The following is a 21,071-nucleotide window of genomic DNA, read 5'->3' as shown; positions in this document are numbered from 1 at the left end:
GTCTGAAACTAGTTTTTTTAACAGTATATCTGTGTATGAATTAAAACATTATGCAAATGATGTGTGGTTGAATGGCATTTCATTCTTTATGACTACCTGAGAAAGTCTGGGTCCTCCCAAAAGAAGTCTGCATTCAAGCACACATCTCTCACTCTCTACAAGTATATTTTACATATCATTCTAATCAACAGTTCCAATATTACTTTAAACCATCTTCATGCAATCAAAGAATATCTTCTTCCTGCTTCAAAATTAGATGCTGTATCACAGTTTGTAATGTCAGCATAGTACGGAAGCCACATACACGTAAAAAGCTCAATGGAAAAGGAGGATTTTGCCTTTGCCCTTTCTCTTTTTATTATAAAATGGTAGAAGAAATAAGCTTAGAAAGAAACCTTTAGCAGGGATCACTCAAACTAGCTGGGACCTCTCAGAAATAAATAACAATTCTTATATTGCGCCTGGTTTTTACTCACCATACATCCACCCACCCACACACACACACATGTATGCGCATTCAAAGGAGTCTATCTGTTAAGTGGTTGACACATTCACATTAGCACACTGTCATTAATTTTTCTTGAGGCACACTTACCAGAAATGCAACAATAAGTGTTGAATATGATATGAGCAAGGAACAGTAAAATTATCAAGAAATCTGTATCTATGTAAACAGCAAACAAGCATTTAAGAAGCACCAAATGCTTACATCAGGATAAAATTGTATGTGTGTATATACTATCCGTCCTAATCAGCACAAAAGTAGTCTCTTCTCTGAAGGTTTTAATTCTACCCATTTTCACACACTTGGCATATTTGGCAAAGAGATGGCTATGTCTTTGTGCCGGAATGTAGGAACCCTTGACTGTCTTCCACACCAACTGCTTCTGTAGACAATGTATTTGATCTTAAGGCAGGATCAGTCTCAGGAGAAATACTTCCTGCATCACTCTTAGGAAGTAAAAGATGTGGTTCTATGCCAAAGACTGTGCAGTCTGGTATCATATCTTCCAGAAGCAGTACCATCAATCCAATGTCTTTTACATTTGGCAGACTGCTCAGTTTCAGACCTCGTAGTTTCCTGGGTTTAAAAAAAAAAAAAAAAAGGATACATATATATCATGTAGATAGCAGGCTCCTAGAATGACTTCCTTTTTCTTCATTTTTTAAAGTGCATTTTTATAAATGTCTAGTTTTGATGCTTATAGCCCAAAGGTAGAAGCAAAATTCATTTAACTCAAAAACCTTGTCCTTAAAATCTACAAGATGCAGCTGCTCACTCATCCATCTTAAGATTATCTGCTCTAAGCAATGCCCCTATTCTTTTCTATTTCAGTCAGAAAGATTTAAACAAACATTTCTTAACAAATTCTGACAGGTTTATTCTAGTTTCAATGCAGGCATGCACTCATTCAACTATTTTTAAAATAAGAAATATTTCTTCAAACATACATAAAGTTTTATTTTTAAATTGTTGTGAAAGAGGGTGAGTAAGCAGATGCAAAAAGTCAGAGAAGGGTCAAGGTAAAACATTGCTCATAAAGCTTAAGAGATAAGCATTACATTTTAAAAGATACTAATTTATTGTCTTTTGCTCTGTTAGCCATGTACATTTACAATTATACTGGTAACCAACCAAACACCTGGGGGAAAAAAGCCATCAGAATTGGAATTTTGTACATAGATTTCCAAACTGTAAATGATGTATCCATCGCGCTTAGTCATCAGGTCAAAGGGAGATAATTTGGAACAAGGAAAACATGTTCTGCAAACCTTTAAACCCATGTTGCACCTGTATTATTTTTACTGCCTGCAATTACAAATCAAAAATTGTGACTCTTACTTCAAAAATTAGAATTTTAGTCAATCCATATGCAAGATTTTGCTCTACCTCTACTCCCTTCCTCCCAAAGTAAAAAAAAAAACAACACACTTTTGAGAAACCTGCAATTACAATGTTTTGCTCCATTAACCTGCCTCCTTGGTACAGATCGAGTTATCTAACAAAACTTACCTCATATGGTGTAAGCAAGCCAAACCATTTTCTGTGACCTCATTGCACTCACTTATGTCTAAAAATTCAAGAGTGTCTTGAAACTGATAAAGTCGTGCCATGCACCAATCACTGAAATTCTGGCAACCACTGAAGTTAAGATACCGCAGTTTTTCAAGTCAACTGAAATGTGAAAGATATGTCAGTGGTCTTGCTAACTACTTGAAAAAAATTTGTTAATTTTTTGTGTTCAGAAATCCAAAAGACTAAACTTAAACATAAATTGAGTGAATTATAAATACAAACAGAATATACCTGGCAATGTCAGCATGTGTGCCTGCATTTTAGCCACTTAATCAACATAGGTCACACTTTTGGAGACAAACATTAACAATCAATATGCACAACGCAACATCCTTAATGTTCTTATGGTGTTGTATACAGTTAAGGAGAAAGAAAACACACCAGATTAAACAGGCAGGCTATGGTAGCATGATGGAAGATGTATGGTCAAGTCTGCTGGAAATACTGTTCACAGTTTATGACAAAAAGAAGACTACTATGAGGGAACCTAAACAGACTATACAGCAGGATCATGTATTGGAACACAGTCTACCTGGATACTTGAAGAGCTGAAATAGCCTCCTATTAAATGCTAATAAAAAGATTTAGACATACCAATAAGTATTTTATATATTGTGAATTTTGCACACTGTTCAATTAAGAACTTCAGAAATCTGTTTATGTGATCACTTGATAATGCAAAATTTTCCCTAACAAAAGTAAAAGAAGAATAATTTCTCTAGCTTTCTGGCCTTTATACAAACACTATGCTCACAACTGAAACCCCTTATTCTTACTTTCTACTTTTACAAGTTCAAAGTCTTTCTATATACTTTTGTGCTTAGACATTTTCTACATTTTTTTCATGTGATTCTTTCTTAAATTGCATGCTGCATAAAACCTCAAATCATCAAATTACACTAACTTTTCGCACAGATTTGGGACAGGATGAATATTTGATGTACATGTACCAAGATGTGAGAAATATCCTTATAGATAACATGATTTCAAATCTGATCATATCTACTTGAACACTATGGAACTAAATAGAAGCAGCCTGTGATCGTCACAAATATACAGGTTAAAGGAGTGATGCTCAGCCATCTATATCAGGTATCACAGATATACAGTTCATGGATAAAACTGATTTTGAGACAATATTACATTTAAAAATTTTTCTGTCATAAAAATCAGTGCTACTCACTCATATTGTCGAACGCGACATATGACATTTCCATTCCAGAAGCATCAATGGCCTCGAGCAGCATATTAGGAATAAAACGATTGGGTAAATACATGTGACCATCTTTATCTTGTTTGAACCACTGATCCCTTCCAACAAACTTGACTTTTGCACCTCTCTTGACCATGAAATGGGCTGTTGCTAAATCAGGACCCAAAATGCTGTGGCGTTCTGTAATAAACCTTGATGGAATAATAAAAAAAATTTAGAATGGTTAAATGATCAAAATCTTGGTATCTAATCTCAATTAGCGGCCCGGTGGCGCAACGGTTAGCGCTGTTAGCGCCTGTCACCAATACAGTGAAGGTTGGCTGCCCTGAGTTCATTTCTCGTCTCGGGCCCGCTGTTCTTTCTCTGCAAGTGGCATCTGTTTACAGGGCTGGCCGCCCTCCGCCAAGGACGGTCCCAAGCCCGGCTGAAAAAGAGGAGGGTTGGGCGTGGGGCCAGCACCCCCACCCCGTAAAACAAATCCTTGCTACCGAAACATCGACAACAGTTAAGACTGTAGTCGATGGCCTATGCCCCAGGAGGGGTGAAAGGGCCTAAAAAAAAAAAAAAAAAAAATCTCAATTAAAAATGCACATAATTGTCTTGACACAGGTATGCTTATATTTAATTTATATAAACAATTATTATATAGCAGCAGTAGTACCATTTTTAGTCATCTAATCAATGGTGATTTCACATATTTTGCAATGAATTTGTGAAATATAAATCTTTATCATAAAACAGTGTTCAATGATAATGCAATTACAAAAATTTAAAGTAAAAGCAGTCAAGTCCAGTATGACAAACTTACTTGTGATCCTCTTTCAAGGCCTTCCATTTATTTTTATCAAGAATAAAAGAAATATTCTTTGGGCTCAAGTCAATTTCCATGTGCAACCACTCCAAAATGTGGCGAGGCACACCCTCCTTTTTGCTGTAAACCCATTTCCAACGTCGTGGTACTTGTGACTGTATGAGGCACTGTAGGGTTAATGCTGCCTGCCATAGAAGAAACAGCTTTGCATTAATATAGTAATAGATTAATAATAATTAATAGAAGACAAAAGTTATGATTCCCCAACAATTGAGGATTCACAATTTGTTTGCAGATTCTTGCAAACTCGAAAACATAAATACATATCTCTTCTTGATAATAAACAACACTCCTGGAATGATCTTTCTAAATATCTTTAAGTCAGTGATTTTAGAACTACCCTTACAATATTCTAAAAGTAAAGCAGTGTGGCAATGTGGTTTATGTGTGGTTTAGGTGCCTGACCAAATCCACACTGATTCCCACTAAATTTGGCAGAAATATTCCTTTCACTTATAGGTAAGTAGAAAGACGTTTGGTTAGTGTGTGTTGTATCAGTGCATGTTTATTTTTTATGACTATTTTCTCCATTCTAATAGGTCACCACTGGCTCCAAATAAGAAAAAGCAATGCCGAAAATATTGCAACATATTTCTTATACACAGATACATAAGACAACAAGAATATAATTATAGTAGAGGTACTAGTAGTAGGGAATGCAGTTAGCGTTTTCCTAGGCCTCGCGGTCACTTGAGTATTGTTTGGGTCTGAGTTTCATACTATATTTTACTGTCAAAATATGCGTAAAATAGTTTCCGAATGCTATCTAGAGAGTTAAATGTTAGTCGGAAGTGAGTTCCAATTTGCAGCAACTCTGTGAAAAGTAACATTTGCGTTTGATAGTAAACTCTGTATATCAGCTTTGACAAAAATTGTAAAATTGAAATCGGAGTAAACTATATAATCTTTGATATGAGGATGCACTCTGCAAAATGAATTAGCTTGTGTTAACATTAGACTCCACGGTACAGACCTTGGTCGACCTCACGAAGGCCGCCATGCTTGCAGTTTGGGTTGTTTCCCTTTGAGCCGCTTAGTACTCCAACAAGTGACCTGGGTAGAAAATAAAAGAACATATTAATGGCAATGGCAACATTTCATAGAGCCATACAATATGGAGAGTTTGAGGAAATGCCAAAGATAAATATTTCTCTCAATATCGGTACTTTGCAATAAAGCTAGTTTTCGTTAGTATTTTGTTCGTACAAGTGTTTTCGTTTGTCCCAGCATGATCATGGTGTTCACTACAGTCTGGGTAGATTGCATTAATGCTGTAGTTAGCATGTCTTTCCATCAAAGATTTAAAAATCTGTGCTAATTATTCTTTAGTTTAAAATTATAGCATACCATATATGTTTACCATCTCAGCAGTGTGTAATTTAAGACGGCTGGTATGCCTTTTAGCTGCTTTAGCAGACGACGCATATTTCTCATCTCTGCTTAATTCTTAATTCGTTGCTTCGATTTGCTTGTCACTAGAAAAAATCTGCACGGATATCAGAACTGAGATATGCAGCCAAAGTTGTACAACAAACGAGACCATTCTGGGCCTGGCTTAATTCCGTGTTTAACAAGTAAACTCTTGACTCCAATTCTGCGCATTGACTTCGATAAGTATCCTTATTATTTGATTTGGTGATTTCAATTCATTGGGACGTGCACCAGTAGTATGGGATAGGGAAACGACAAACGCTGATAAACTAGCTAGACTGGCAATAAAAACAAATGCCAATCTTATTCTTAAAGTCATCAACATTTCTATTTCACTAGCAGAAAGAAGAATATTAACTTGGTAAGAGAAATACATGCAGAGATAGAAGGCAAAGAAGCCAGGAGAATGGTATAGATAACCGTCCAGGTAGTACTCTTCTTTAAGTGAAATAGGTCCCACCAATCCAAAATGAGACTTAATTATAAGCTTAAACTAATTATAAATTAAGACCCTCGTAGATGCATGTGTGGTGAAAGATACCTGACATGTACTGTAGAGGGTAATGAAAACAAGAAAGAAAAGAACTGAGACAGGTCTTAGACTGGCATTTATCATTAACAGCTGCCTTAACCCACCAAAAGACCTCGGGCATGATATGCTGTCATGAGTCGTAATGATAGTGACAAGCCATCCCCACTTTTAGATTAATATAATCGAGTAGATAAAGAGTACAAACTGAATGACATATCCTCTTGAGAAACAATAAAAGTAAAACAATAAATAAAATTATTACACATAAAATGATATGACTGCTAGTATAGCCTAACCATCATGGAAATAAATTTAAAATTTATAAATAAATGTTAAAAAAAGTAAAAATGGGTTTTTTCATTCTTCCATAATCAGAATTATAACCAAGTACATGTTAGGGGTAACTAAGAAAATAAAATAAAATCTTAAACCAAAAACTATACATAAAAATCTATATATCATAACCAGTTAGACCAGTGATGCCCAACTTTTTTCGGCCTGCGGGCCATATACATTTCCGACACGCGTGTCACGGGCCGCTTCACCGCAAAAAAAAAAAAAAAAAAAAAAGAGCAGATACCATTTTTATTAGAAACAAGTTGTACTTACCATTAATTATGTAGTAATTAGTGGGATATTTGAAGTTGTTTACCCGAAACCAACTTCTGAATGTCCGGCTGCATCGCAGAGACACCAAGTCGGAGCACTGAATCGAAATGTTCGTCCATCGAAAGAAAGATTGAGAGACACCCCTACGTAGGGATAAATACTTCTTCTTCCCTTTTTTTCGTTTTTTTAGACCTTTTTTTTAATTACTAACATGCCGATTTCCTGCACTGTGGGCAGAAGTTTCGCGAGCCGGATGGCACCGCGTCGCTGGCCGGATATGGCCCACTGGCCGTAGGTTGGGCATCCCTGAGTTAGACAATAGGCATAATTAAAAACAAATTCCTAGGCTAGGAAACAGGAACAGTGCAGCATAGGGATCTGGCAGCTAGAACAGAATGCGACCACTGGGAACTTGGACCCAATAGCAAAGAGCAATCAGTGAAAGAGGGCGTCACTTACATTAACCAACACCTGCAGGAAAATGTACCAGCAACCCTTTCCTCTTCACCTTCATGACTTTCCCACAGACTCCCCATATCTTCCTCCTCCCAAGAGTGTAAAATTGTCTTACAGGGGAAGCACGTACATCCCACCAAACCTCAACAGCAACAATACATATGCACAAACACAGGCAAACACACACATGTGGTGGATGAGCCATAAGAGTGGCCTGACCTAGGGCAGTATAGCTGACTGCTCAGCAACTGTGTGTCCTTGGCATTGATTGTCTGTGAGCTTAGTGGTGATAGCTAGAGGGGAGAAGGTCAGCAGGAGGGGTTTCAGTGGGGCATGGCTGGAAGACTCATTGGTGGCTGTACAGTGTGTTCTGAGTTGCTGGGAAACTGTTTCTTTGCTGGTACTGTTGATAGGACTGGAATAAAACACATGGACCCTTGATCGTTTTATGTTGTTAAGAGGAGTGGAAGACTCTATCACTCCCACCTGTTACACACCATGATACAAGATTACAAGAAAAAATGTGTTTCAGGGTAGATGAAGAACGTGTCAAGGAAGTTGGGCCTGATCGTGCCTGTGCAGAATGGCTTCTACGTAGTGGAGCAAGGGTAAAATGGATGGGCATGGAATACTGGCACACAGACTACAACTCTCTCCCTCCAAGCAATTTTGACCGATACAAGATAGAGGAGATTGATGCCACTGGTTCATCTATCATGGGAATTGGGTTTCCACATCTCAGTGAGTAATAGAAAGGAATGTAAGGTTGTATATTTATTTAGAAGCATTACGAACATAAAGAAGAACAGGTGACACACACTTTAACACTGTCAGAAATGCATGCTTTGTATTGTGCACACCTCTCCAGCAGACCCGGTTTTGGGCAGCACTCCACAGTTGGGCCCATGTGGTTCCGGTGTCCTTTGTCTCACTCTGCTGTTTTTTTCCAAGTCTGCTTTGGTCTCCCAACTTTCGTCTTCCCCTGAGGATTCCAGTCAAGTGCCTGCCTGATGATGGCATCAGCTGGTTTGTGCAGGGTGCGTCCTATCCAGCCCATTTGTGCTTTGTGATGTCTTGACTAGCAGCATTCTGGTTGGTTCTTTTTCACATTCTGCTTTTTTGGAGATCTTTTCAGGCCATCTTATTCCCAGAATATGGTGTAGGCATCAGTTGGTAAAGAACTTGTTGTTGATGTTGTTTGTCACTCTCCAGGTTTCAGAACCATACAGTAGGACAGCTTTCACACTGGTGTTGAAGATGCGAGTTTTACTGTGGAAGGATAATGCTTGGGAGTTCCAGTTCGGGCATAGGCTTTTGAAAGCATGTCTGGCCTTGTTGATGCGGCTTTTGATGTCATTGTCTGCTCCAACGTCCTTGTTGACGGTGCTCCCCAGATACACAAAGCGGTCTATTTTAAGGATGTTCTCTCCTTAAGTTGGATTGGAAGTTCCTGCTTGTTATTGGTTCTCATCACTTCAGTCTTCTTTCTGTTGACCTTTAAGCCAGTCTTCTCTACTTCATCTACTAGCTTACTCAGTTTAGTTTGTGCATGTTGTTCCTGATGAGGTAGGAGACTAATGTCATCTGCAAAGTCTAGGTCCTCTGTTTGTTGAAGGTCCGTTGGATGCCGGTGTTGTTGTCTTGGGTTGTCTTGTGTATAATCCAGTCTATGACCATCAGGAGGATTGTTGGTGACAATATGCAACCCTGTCTTACACCGGTCTTCATTACGAAAGGTTCAGTGAGTTTGCTATTGTGGATAACTTGGCAGGACGAGTCTTCGTGCATCCCCTGGATAATATTTATGAGCTTAGGTGGAATGCCATCAGATAACGTCCCTGTCTACGCTGTCAAATGCTTCTCAATATCTACAAAAGTTATATAAAGAGAGCAGTACATCCTACGGTTGTTTCCCTGTATGGAGAATAACAAAACAAATGCAGTGTAAATTAGTAGTCTTAAAAACATGTCAGTATTTCTTAATGTATTGTGCATCAAGAAGTAACATGCATTATTCTGTTTTTGCAGAGGGACTGAGGCATGTGCGAAGAATAATTTTGCATGACTGCAGATATCTGTATGATGATGCTTTGGAGTACTTGCCTCTAGTTAAGGATACTCTACAGTACTTGCAGCTCAGCAACTGTGGAGATATCACAAACAGAGGTCTTGTTCCACTCACACAGCTCAGGTGAGCTAATACAGTTTCTTCCTAGAAGGCAGCACAGTGTCAACAGACAATAGTGGTTAAACCTTTCAAGAATCTTATTTGAAGCTTCTTGCATATGACTTGTTAATTGCTGCTGTATTGTGATTTTTTTTTTTTAGGTGGCATGCTTTAGAGTTTCAGATGATTACAGGTTTGAGGGGACTAGCTGTCCGAATTGTTTTAGATTTTGTTACTTTTCGAATCTAAATTTTGATTTTTGAGTTCATTGTTGGACCTGTTGTGATCCTATTAATGTGCTGGACTGTGTTTCTTGATCATAAGATTTTTTTTTACTTCTACATCTTCAGTTGATCTGTTGACTAACTGTTCTTCCACATTGCCATTTTCATCTCAATCCAGATTCTTGTTTGTGCATGTTGACAGCGTGGTTAAACTTCTTGATGACTTGAGGCAGCAAATTGTCTACAGCTTGTGTGACCTGCGAAAGATTTGATCTGTTCTTTCTAATAATTTCTCTGATGATAAACAATTGCAGACCTAAACTCTACGTCTCTGACAGTGAAATTTGTTGCCAGGCCGATTAAAAAAATCTGATGCTGATGCTGAAAAATGCCAACTTGTTTTTGAAGCCTTTGACCTGACTACTGTACTTTAAGTCGTTCTTTCCAAAACTAGTGCTGGTTAAGTTCATAGATTCAAGAATGACAAGAGTGTAAAGACAGACAAAAGTTATGTCAGACAAATCGGTAACAAAGCATTGTGCTTGTTCCAAATCTCAACTGTCTGATTCTCCACCAGCAAATAAGCCTTATGACTTCACCTCCCCACCTCTGTCAGAAAACATAGTGAAGGTCATTCTCAACATCAATGAGTCATTATCAGAAGTGGTCATCATAGTTTGACAGTGTGGCCTGTGCTTATCACCTATATTTTGTGATATGCAAAGGTCACAAAGATATAATCACAATGCATCTAGCTTGGCACTTCTCTTTTGTAACTTTTTCAGTCTTCAAATATTGAAATCCAAAAACATATTTCATCAACATCAATATATTTTAAATCTAAAAAATTTAATTATTCATGTTTGAACAAGCAGCTCTATTTCAGGTGAGGTCAGTGTATGATTTTTTTCTTGTAGTGCCTTGTACCCCAAAAGCATTTAAAAAATTGTACATTTTATCATTTTGTTATGTTCTCTGAAATTTTTTTTAAGAAGACTCATTACGCATGACTTTCCTATTAACTGTTCCTGACGTGTTATTCTCAAAGCTGCTGGTGTGATCAGCAGATCTTGTCAGTTTGCATGTAAGCTCAGTGATAATTAAATTGATTGCAACTCGGAAATTAATTCACAGACATATAACTGGTCAGTCTGTCAAATACTAATGTAATCTGAAAAGAGATTTCTTGTATTTGAATTTTTCATATTACGATGCTAATTTATTCCTGCAGATCACAGTAAAAAAGCAGTTTAAAGTAAATATTGTAACCTTTTTTTTTTTTTTTCAGCAATCTGAAACAGCTTATTTTATTTCAACTTCCGGAGGTAAGAAACAGACAAGAAGCAGAATGGATGCTACAGAAAGCCTGCCCAATTGTGAAGTGAGTTTCTCAGAACATCGACCTATCCCAGAAGAACACAAATCTTAAAAATATTTGTGTATAGTCATGCTTATCTGGAAATCATGACTTAGGGGACTGAAATAGCATGCATTTTTGCCTATATCAGCAGGTCAAGCTTCTATGTCTAAGGGGTTTGACTGAACCTCACGCATAAGATGGAACTAATTTTGCAATATTTTTGTATGAATACCACAGAAATTTTTTTAAATTGCCTTACTAATTGTACATCATGTTTGCTGAACTGGAACAGGATAGCTGCTCATGCTTATTGATATGGCTCCATGGATAGAGAAATAGATAAAAATGTTTTTCTAAAACAATGAAATATATGTTGTACTAATGATTGAGCAAAAATGTGAAATAAAACATTTTTTGTTCAAACGTGTTTTTTTTGTTTTGTTTTGTGTAAAGGACATTCTTTACAATAGTGTGATAGCTTTAATAGAAAATTAACAGATGAAATATTTCACTATATTCAAAAACTTGCAGTTGGGAAAAGAAATTTTAATGGCTATGTATGTTTTAGATGAGTATGTATTTGCAGTAAAGTCTGCATGAGAAGTTTGCATTGCATCCTCACCACCAAACCTTCCTCTGTCATCAGCATCTATGATGGTGATGAAAATATCTAGTCCCTTAGCCATAATTAGTCTTAGGGACACCTGTCAATATTACCAATTAAGTTTCTTGGTTCTCTCCCTTTCTCTAGGATGCACTAAATAAGATGCGTCCACTCCTGTATGTTGTTTACCTTTCCTTCTACCTGTAGTGTTCTCTGCAGTATCATCTTTGTAAGTCTTGGTTGTCTCAAAATGTGCCAAAACTGTTTTACCTTGAAACTTTTCACTGGAAGTCTTCATAAGTCTAAACTATTTGTAACTGTTTGCATAATTCCTTTTCATTTTTGATAATGTGATCTTGGTAGGAGATTTTAAGAATCCTCCCATAGGATCTCCATGGACTTTTTTCTCTTTCGTAAATTTTCATGATGCAGATTAAAACATCTTCCGGTAAAACATCCATCCTTGAAGTACATAAGTGCACTAATTTTTACATGAAGCATTTGAAACAGCTACTTGTCTTGGGGAATTATTTTGTTAAGATAAGTGTGGATAGTAAAGAATGCATAAAATTAAAGAGCTCTTGGATCAGTCATGCAATTTAAAGCCCCCTTTCCCTCATTGAAAGGGCTTGATCTGCATGCATGCAAGTGCCTCTCTTTTCTGCCATGTGCTTTTAAACTATACAGGTCATATGATCTATAACTTTAGATCATACATTTTCAGGAATGGTGATGAAAAAAAAAAAAAAAAAAAGAGAAAACAAGGAGTGATCTACTGCATAAATCCACCAAAGAGTAACAGCAAGAAATGTTTTGCTTCCAAATTGATCAAACCCCCTTCCCATTGAACTGGGTAGTATTGTTTGAATCTCTTTCTGTTTTAATAAATCATCCCAGACTTCTTAATTTATCCGGCAGTCTTTATTGGATATAGTTCAGCAAAGATGGCACCACTACATCGGCATTATTAAACAAGCTCATTATCTGATTTATCTTCTTATCTGGAAATGTTAGCCCAGTATAATGAGCTTTCTACAATGTACCAAACTAAAATTCTGAATGGCTTTGGCAAAGGAGAAGTAAAACCAGAAAACTAAAAAAATGCAAGAAGTCTACAAGACTTGAGACTGGCACGGCCACTTCGTATTACACAGTCCCATAATTTGCTGTGATATAATTTTAGTCTGTCTCTGTGATAGACTGAAATTCATAGAATTTAAGATACGTGACTACGTAATAAAAGGATAGAGCGTCAGTCTCAGTCCTCTAGAAAATGGGTATCGACAATGGCAATAACAAGTGTAAAGAATTTCCGTCGATTAGTCAAGAAGATAAATAAAGGGTTATGATCTTCGCCAACCCTTTACCACAAGCTATACATGCGAGAACAGGGGAAGATAATTCTAGTTTCTTTTCAAAAGTTATCCCGAAACATGCATCCGGTTTGTGATTACTCGGGTGGTTTCTAGAAATATCGCGTGCTTACCAACAGCGCTTAATACAGCTTTCAGCCTCAGAGAAAGCCAGTGCTGTTGTTGAGCTGCTGTGAAAGAAAATGGCAAAGTGGGGTGAAGGAGACCCACGCTGGATAGTTGAAGAGCGTCCCGATGCGACGAACGTGAATAATTGGCACTGGTAAAATATCCTTTTGAACCGGTTTGTTTTTGCAGTTGATGCAATAAAATGAATAACAGTAAAAGGGATGTGAACAGCAGTAACAGGATATATTATTGCGGAGTCCTAGGCAGAGGCAAAAACAGGGTACCAAATGTATAAATGAAAACAATTATGAAGAGGGTTTTTTTGTCTGTAGACCAAAAACTTTTTTTTTTGGACACAATTGCCAGTTAATTTTCTATAATTTGATATAAGTGCTAAATCTATAGCTAAACACAGTGCCGATCTTTTGTTGTTTAATTATCTCTGATCAGTGTAAAAACTAGTTAATTTAAGTCACAGCATACAAACATGCAAAGGCTTCACTGAGTAAATGACTACTGACATACAGTCGTAGAAATGTTTATTCAACTGGTAAAGTACCCAACATGTTGAAGACTGATAAAACTATCAATATTTCAATAACTATTTACATTATTTGGTTGAAACCACAAAATGATTAAAGGGAGGAGAAAAATCTATATTTTGACCTTTTTCAGGGTGGAGAAAGATGCCACAGGGTGGTCCAGGGACAAATTGAAGGACTTGTTCGTTGGCCTAAAAATTGAGAACGAGAAAGGTATGTTTCTTTGAAAGCATGCCATATGCTTGCACCTAGTGTTAAGCTATGTTTTGCCAAGAATTTGAAAGCCAATGTTTGTTTTAAGGAAGGCTGGAAGACATGAGTCATGATGGAAACATTAAAATTTATAGTGTGCCTGCACACATGCAGACTTATATGTGTGTGCATTTTAAACTTTTGCAAAGTGGTAATATTTCTAACAAGTTTAAATTTAAGAAAACCTGATAATTTGTGGCAGTTCATTTTTATGTGCAGGTTTTTGTGAAATATTAGAACTTACAAAGACAGAAGGTGAAGCTTCAGCAAACAACAGAAAAGCAAAACTGATCTTTTTCTATGAATGGGTTATTGCAGGAACTTGGGAAGGTAGGTCACAGCCTGTATTTTAGAGATTAACTGAAAGAAAAATGGTTGATTCAAACCTTACTGACCATTTCAGTGGCACTTTTATTTACAGTGAGGTTACAGTGTGCATGTTCTGCGTAGGGACATGCAATCAATTATCTGTGGAGAAATAAATTGCATAGAAAGTCAAAGCATAAAGAGTAGAGCAAGTGAAAAAGGATAAGGAAAGATTCCTCTGAGTTTCAGAGAGATTGAAAGAAGAATTTTTTTTTTAAAGCACAGTAAGCTACCAGAGATTGGTATCTGAAAAGAGCAAGAAACAACCAAACTTTTAATGTCTAATACTTTGGATAGAATAAATGGGTTTAATAAAGAGATATGGTAAAGTTTAAAAGGGCTTCAGCTATTCAGATAGACCACAGTTATATGCTGTAGCATTTTTGCATATTGTAAATACAAGCACAAAGTGGAAGCCAGTGTAAAAAAAAAGAGCTTAGGTGGTTTCTTAGGCAGTTGAAATAACATGAAATTAAAATAGTCGATGTAGACATTAAAATATTCGATAAAGTGAAATTTCTGACAGATTGATAAAGGCATTCACATTCTTAAGGTTTTGTTCAGACATTGAATATTTTCTGTTTAGTTTATTTTGAATTTATTTATTTAAAGGCATCCAAGTTTTAACTGTTTGGTGAGTGATGGCAAAGATTTGGGAGAGCTGAAAAGGGAAACAATGCTGTCTCGATCTGTAAATGTGGGATTATGTGAGCAGCTGTACAGGAGCCTATAAATAGTTATGGGGATTTCCCTAGCATTAAACAACCTGAGACATACAAATGAAGACCTCTTTTGTTGAGGCAGAAACTTTGTATTGAGTAGCCCGAAGCACTATTTAAGTGTATATATCTTGATAAATACCATTTTTGTTTCAGTGTAACATCATGGCTTGTATTTATGAGAAACATTTACTCAGCCTGTTAGCCTGTATGGTAGATTAGCCAACAAGAGATTGTGGCTCAGACCCCATACTCATAATTTGTGGACTTTGGGTAGACCTTCCAAATCATTTTACCAGCCAATATTTTCCCTGAGATGTCCACTGTTGATAACCTTCTCCATGCTGGCACAATTGTGACAGAGATTGTGACTGATTTAGTCTTGCCAAAGTGAACCTTGAATTATTCTAGACCTAACAAATAAACTAGACAGATATAATAGCACAGAACTATGCATTACATACTGTTTTCCATAGTTTCTTGCTTGCTTTTTCAAATTAAAAAAGTGTTTTTCACTTTAAGTGTAAGTTTTCCTCCTCACCCTTTGACACAAAAAAGTGTTTACCATAACTTCATTTTTCATGAATTCCTGCTACACCATATGGTTAGGTAACTTTACCTCCTAAGTGGTTCATGAATCAGGAGTTTTCCTGTTTTCTTACCTATGTTTAGTGCTTTTGCTCATGGGTAAATTGCTGATGTCAATGAATAAAAGCCCATATTTTTTAGAATTATGTAATAGATGTATGTTGATTCATTTGATGTAAAAGAACATTTGCTGCATAATGACTTGTGTATTTTCAGGTAAATTAACAGATAGTCAGAAAAAGATTAAGGGAAAATTTGAAATTCCAAATCTTAGCGAAGAAAATGAACCTTCTGAAATTGATGTAAGTAAAGATAATTTTACTAAAATGCTTCATTTCTGTGCGTTTTTCCATTTAAGTGGAGTCACGGCATTCTCTTTTGCTAAGTTCTATCAGCATGGCTTTTTTTCTTGCTTTTTTTTTAATTAGGTGGGGATGGGTAAGTGGGTGGCTTAAGCATTTGTTTCATTGGTGAATGGATCAGGTGTCTTATGAATTCTATATCGGTGATGAATTTCTTTAACCATAGTTTTTATCATTTGTTTTACACTCTATGGCTACATGAATGGATCTTCTCTTGTATTAATTATATTTGAAATATCATGTCATATTAATCATATCTGACATAACTTGTTTGTGTGTGGACCTGTAAAGGACTATTAATGGTTTTCTCCTCCCCCAACTGCTATTGCAGATAATGATCACAACAGAAAAGGAAACACAGGAGGCATCATTAGTAAAAGAGATAATGAGGTCAACTGGAGTAGAGATCATTCGAATGCAGATTGAAAAATATATCAAAGATCTTAAAGATGGTATGATAACCTAGTTTTATAAGACTGAAGGAGAGAGAATATGTGTGTGCATGTGTATGGATGTGGGGGAGATGACATATTAGTGTTGTGTACATATTATATATGATATTTGCAGGGTATCTTTGCGCTATTTGAAAGGTCTAGTGGGGTTTAAAATCCCCCCTCCCCCAAGTGACTGGGTAAAATTCAGTATAAGATACAATAAAATCTCTTTATTGAGAGTTTCCTGATTACAACCTATCTTAGTTACAGCCCAAAACTTTTTTCACGGACATCACTATATAAGCACCATCTCTTTTACAATTCTCCCCAACCTGACTTGGGTGGTACGGTGGCGCAACAGCTAGCACTTGTCGTCAATGCAGTAAAAGCTGTCCTGGGTTCAGCTCTCGTTTTGAGCATGCTGTTCTTTCTCTGCTTGTGGCATCTGTTTACAGGTCTGGCAGCCTTAGTTGCTGGTTCAGCATAAAACACCAGTTTCTACCCCCTCCAAACTTAAGACCCACAGTTTGTGCTGTATTACCTTTTTTTGTGTGCAAAAATTGCATTTTGAAACAAGTATATTTTAAAATAGCCTACTTCTGGCTGGCCGCCTCGCTTACCCTGTATTATGATTTTCTGCAGAAATATGTATAATAAGAACATTTTGAAAGAGACTGCTTGTCTATGGGTCACTTGTCATTTCAGCCCAAACCATATCACTCCAGTCATAGTTACAATATAGTCCCAATACCGAAAGTCAAATCCATCCAGACTCAAAAGATGAATCTATCTCCAGTGACGGGAGTAGCTATTACCGTCAAATATTATCAACAGAGCTATGTGTTCAAATAAGTTCAGCTTCCATTGTACTAAACAAAAATGGCCACTCTGGATACACGTTTGGAGAACAAATCACATGATGGTGCGTAACATGATTTTCTTTTAAATCTTTTTTAAGCCTTTTTTGTCATTATTCTTTATTTTGGAGGTTCTTATTAAATGTCTATATGCAGATGTTTGTTTAATATGAAACAGGTGTTACTCCTCAGGCATTCATTTAGCCTGGGCCTGGTTGATTTGACTTGGGGTGCTGGGACGATGTGGGTGATGTGGTCATGCTGGAGTTGATTTGATTCAGGTGGGAGGTCAATATAGCTGAGGTGATATGGGTTTTGGATGAAATGATTATGCTTCATAAACATTATTTTGCAAAAGTATCTGTCTTTAAAAATAAAATTATCATGACCAACTCCTTTATTGAAATTTTTTTGCAGAAATCATGTTAAAAATATAAACAGTGCATTTTAAGAGTCTTTGTGAACCATGGTACATACGCAGTGATTGCTCTTACTTGGAGTGAGCTACCCTATAAATCGCCAATTCAGCCTGATGGCAGAATAAGCAACATGCACAGAACCAGGTCAATTGTGTGTCATCCCATTTATACGCAAATATGCCGAATTAACATGTGGTCTCAGCACTCCCATTAGTTGTGTCCTTCATAATGTAATCCATGTACAATCCTGGTCTGTGATGATGACTTTTTTTGTATATGGTTTGTTTCTAAGCTTGTATCTCGAGCTTTACCCAGTCATTTGAAACAAAATTTTGCAACCCACTACACCTTTAAAGTCCCCTGTGCAAGACCCATCATAATTATAATGGATGCTGAACAGTGTTATGACATACATCTTTTCAGTTTTTCTTGGCCATTTGTAAATAGAGTAGAACATGTAAGCCATGTCAACCTTTTCAACCACTGACATTTCTACAAAGAATAGCAGGTTTTTAGTGCCTTGTAGGTAGTTGCAGATGGTGCAAGTTTTTTTTTTTTTTTTTTTTAAAGTGCTCTGTTTGTCTACTTTATGCAGAATTTTGTTTATTGTTATTTTGGAATGCTAAAATACTATTTCGTAGGCATTTTCTTTTTAGTTTGATTCTTTCAATTGATACAAATTTATTCAATTGTTTAATGAACATATTTTTTTTATTTTTAGAGTACAGCCAAGGCATTATCCTTCCCTCTAGAAATGGTAACATTGCACCTGCTGTGGTAGACACCAAAAACAAGGAGGTAAAAAGCCTGTCAGGCATGAACGTTGTTTTCTCGATGAGCCATCAGGGCTGCATAGCAGCTATCACACCTATGAGAATATTTTAGTTATGCATAGGCATTTGTTCCTTTTCTGAGGATAGGGTATGGGATGTAAAATATTTTGTGATATTTAAACTGAAATCTTAAGTTAAAGTTGATTGTACCTGTGATTTTATAATCTGTCCTTATGCTATTTTGCCTCTGCCTCCATACAAGTTGGAGTCTAAATCCTCATTGCTTAACTGTAGAATGTAGAAGTTGGTGAAATAAAATATTAAAAAAAAATTTTTTTTTTTTTTAAGAACACTGCCAAGGCAGAAATGAACAAGGTTGTGCAGACCTCAACTGGAACATCAGGCAGTTCTGCTGGAGTTCGAATCCCAACAACCACAGTTACCATGAAAGAGAAATTTAAATGCACTTTAGCAGATTTATATCGGGCTTTGACAGTCAAAGGGGTGAGCATCTGGAAGTATGATTGTTGTTCCCCCCATCTCTTGGAAGAAAAGGGAAAGCATAAATAAAAATTTAATGCCATATGTGCCTGTATTTTGGGAGACTGTTACATTGTTCAATGTGCCACTGTGTTGCATTAAATGGGATAAATTGTGGTAAATTATGATCCAGATTATACTGTGAAACATTTCTGATCGTTCTTAACTTATAAATTTACCATTTAAGAATGTTATCTTTTGCTATCTTCTTTTTTTTTTTGTAATTACATATTGTGGGCTTGTTAATTATTTTGAGCCAAAATCCTTCCTTTGACAGCTTGTTCAAGTGTACTGTGGCAGTGACATAGTCTTTGAACCTGCCAAGGGTGAACGCTTTGTGCTGATGGGCGGTAATATCACAGGGGAATTTATAGACCTGGTATGTCACATTGCATAACATTTGTTTGTTTAATGTCTTCATGGGCCCCCACCCTCCACATTTTTTCATGTCATTGTTGTCGCAAAATGAAATATTTATTTGCATTGTGACTGCTATTTTGACAATCGCAGTTTCTGTTCAACATTTCTCTTAAATTACTTAGAACAGCTTTTTATAGCAGCTTTTCTACCTTTGATAGTATTTTTTTTTTTTCTTTTGTCTACAGATCCCAGAGAAGAAGCTGTCAATGCGCTGGAGAATGAAAACATGGCCAGATGAACACTATTCTGTGGTGACAATAGAATTAGAGGAGGCAGATGACTGCACAAGACTGACACTTAAACAGACAGGCATTCCTGCTGGGGAAGTGGACAGAACGAAGGAAGGGTGGCAACTCAATTTTTGGCAACGTATCAAGCAAGCGTTTGGCTTTGAAGCACGATTATACTGACAAAGTAGATACTGAAAGAAGTGATATAAGTATAGTTAAATTAATGACCAAGGATTCCTGGTACCAGAATGGTTTCCATGTGTGTAACCAAGTTGCAGCATGGTTCCAACAGGCAAACATCCACTTGTCTGAAATTCATGAATAAATTTGTGACCTCATTGATATGGTTTTTATCATGAAAATTTTGCTTGACTGTTGAATTGTTTTCCCTTCCTGAGAAACATGCGGCAGCACACATTAAACAAGTGTTGAGCAAAGTGCAACACATCTGGAACAGTGTGAACATTTTGAAAATAGTTTTTCTCTTTGTCAGAAAGATAGCAAAAATTTATTATGAAGAGATATGAATAAGACCCAAGGTCATGCAACTGGAAGACTTAATATATTTATTTAAATTAAAGCACCAATAAGTGGTTGTCCCATGTGTGCAGAAGCTAGGACTAAATCAAGATGTGCATTTTTCACAGAAAATGTTCATTAAATATGTAATAACATGCTATAGAACATTATCTCTTACAGAGTAAACTGTGAAAATCAGTAGTTAGTATGTGGGTGTGAGATAAGACAAAGGATCGAACTATGCAGTAAGAATATCTGAACTGTTGGTTTTAACTTTAGGAAGCCTTTAATGTTGGCAGTCCGAAAGACACTCAACACGTGGCACTGTTGTGCGACCTTTGATCATTGCATATTAATATAGCAGCAGTCAGAATCATTCAATCACCACCGTCCAAGGAGTTAAAATCTTCAAACTTGTCAGGTTTGTGGACAAAATTTTCTTGAAAGGGTTTTAGGGTGGAAACAGTGACAGGTGGCATTGAATATGTAACAGCTTTAAAATTTTGTAATGTTCTGTTGCACTCTAACATCTACCGCACAATGCAAATAGCTGTAAGGCATACCTAGACAGTGCTGTAGCAGTAAAATTAGGCCATAAAAATAGCCTTTACACTCAACATATTTGTTCACCCATGCAGGTGATATGAGAACTATTGTTTTAATCAACCAGCTGGCAGTTATAGCCTGTATGCACTGTCCACTTGAATTCGATGTTTTTTTGGTTGATGAGTCTGGAGATCTCAGCTATCACTTAATGTGAACCCCATTTCATGATGGAAGAAAGAATGTTTAATGGTTGCAGACAAGACATGATGCAATGTTCTCCCCTTTCCAATACATCGAGGGTTGGCGGTCCTGGGTTCTGCTCTCGTCTCAGGCACGCCGTTCTTTTTTTGCTAGTGGCACCTGCTTACAAGGCTGGCTGCCTTGCCATGATACAGCCTTAGTTTTTGGCTTGGCATAAAACATCAACCTCACCACGCTTTCCAACTGGTCAGGATCAATGGAACAAACACCTCTCAAAA

The 21,071-nt window shown here is 36.8% G+C and overlaps 3 protein-coding genes across 4 annotated transcripts; 2 read left to right on the top strand and 1 right to left on the bottom strand.

Moving 5' to 3' along the window:
- Window positions 1-309: 309 nt before the first annotated feature.
- Window positions 310-5,184, bottom strand: LOC112570410 (distal membrane-arm assembly complex protein 2-like). The gene is made up of 5 exons (XM_025248826.1): window positions 5,135-5,184; window positions 4,099-4,286; window positions 3,261-3,481; window positions 2,015-2,174; window positions 310-1,081 (listed from the first exon to the last, which is right to left on the bottom strand). The coding sequence occupies exons 1-5, from the start codon at window positions 5,159-5,161 to the stop codon at window positions 832-834; spliced, it is 846 nt and encodes a 281-aa protein (XP_025104611.1). The 5' UTR covers window positions 5,162-5,184; the 3' UTR covers window positions 310-831.
- Window positions 5,185-5,302: 118 nt separating this feature from the next.
- On the top strand, window positions 5,303-11,367 carry LOC112570999 (ATP synthase subunit s, mitochondrial-like). The gene is made up of 5 exons (XM_025249779.1): window positions 5,303-5,416; window positions 5,641-5,735; window positions 7,722-7,930; window positions 9,218-9,380; window positions 10,869-11,367. Exons 1-5 carry the CDS (start codon window positions 5,390-5,392, stop codon window positions 10,963-10,965), a joined length of 591 nt encoding a protein of 196 aa, XP_025105564.1. The 5' UTR covers window positions 5,303-5,389; the 3' UTR covers window positions 10,966-11,367.
- Window positions 11,368-12,954: 1,587 nt separating this feature from the next.
- LOC112570997 (activator of 90 kDa heat shock protein ATPase homolog 1-like) lies at window positions 12,955-19,867 on the top strand. Of its 2 annotated transcripts, XM_025249776.1 has the most exons (9): window positions 12,956-13,179; window positions 13,701-13,780; window positions 14,039-14,149; window positions 15,709-15,794; window positions 16,186-16,306; window positions 18,286-18,362; window positions 18,686-18,841; window positions 19,155-19,256; window positions 19,483-19,867. In XM_025249776.1, exons 1-9 carry the CDS (start codon window positions 13,100-13,102, stop codon window positions 19,705-19,707), a joined length of 1,038 nt encoding a protein of 345 aa, XP_025105561.1. In that variant the 5' UTR covers window positions 12,956-13,099; the 3' UTR covers window positions 19,708-19,867. The 2 variants fall into 2 exon arrangements, with proteins under 2 accessions (XP_025105562.1, XP_025105561.1); XM_025249777.1 differs by lacking the exon at window positions 19,155-19,256 and having other exon boundaries at window positions 12,955-13,179.
- Window positions 19,868-21,071: the final 1,204 nt, after the last annotated feature.

The sequence above is a fragment of the Pomacea canaliculata genome, linkage group LG8 (assembly GCF_003073045.1).
Source record: "Pomacea canaliculata isolate SZHN2017 linkage group LG8, ASM307304v1, whole genome shotgun sequence".
Lineage (NCBI taxonomy): Eukaryota > Metazoa > Mollusca > Gastropoda > Architaenioglossa > Ampullariidae > Pomacea > Pomacea canaliculata.
The sequence above is the reverse complement of the archived record's forward strand: the minus strand, read 5'-3'. Positions and strand labels throughout refer to the sequence as shown.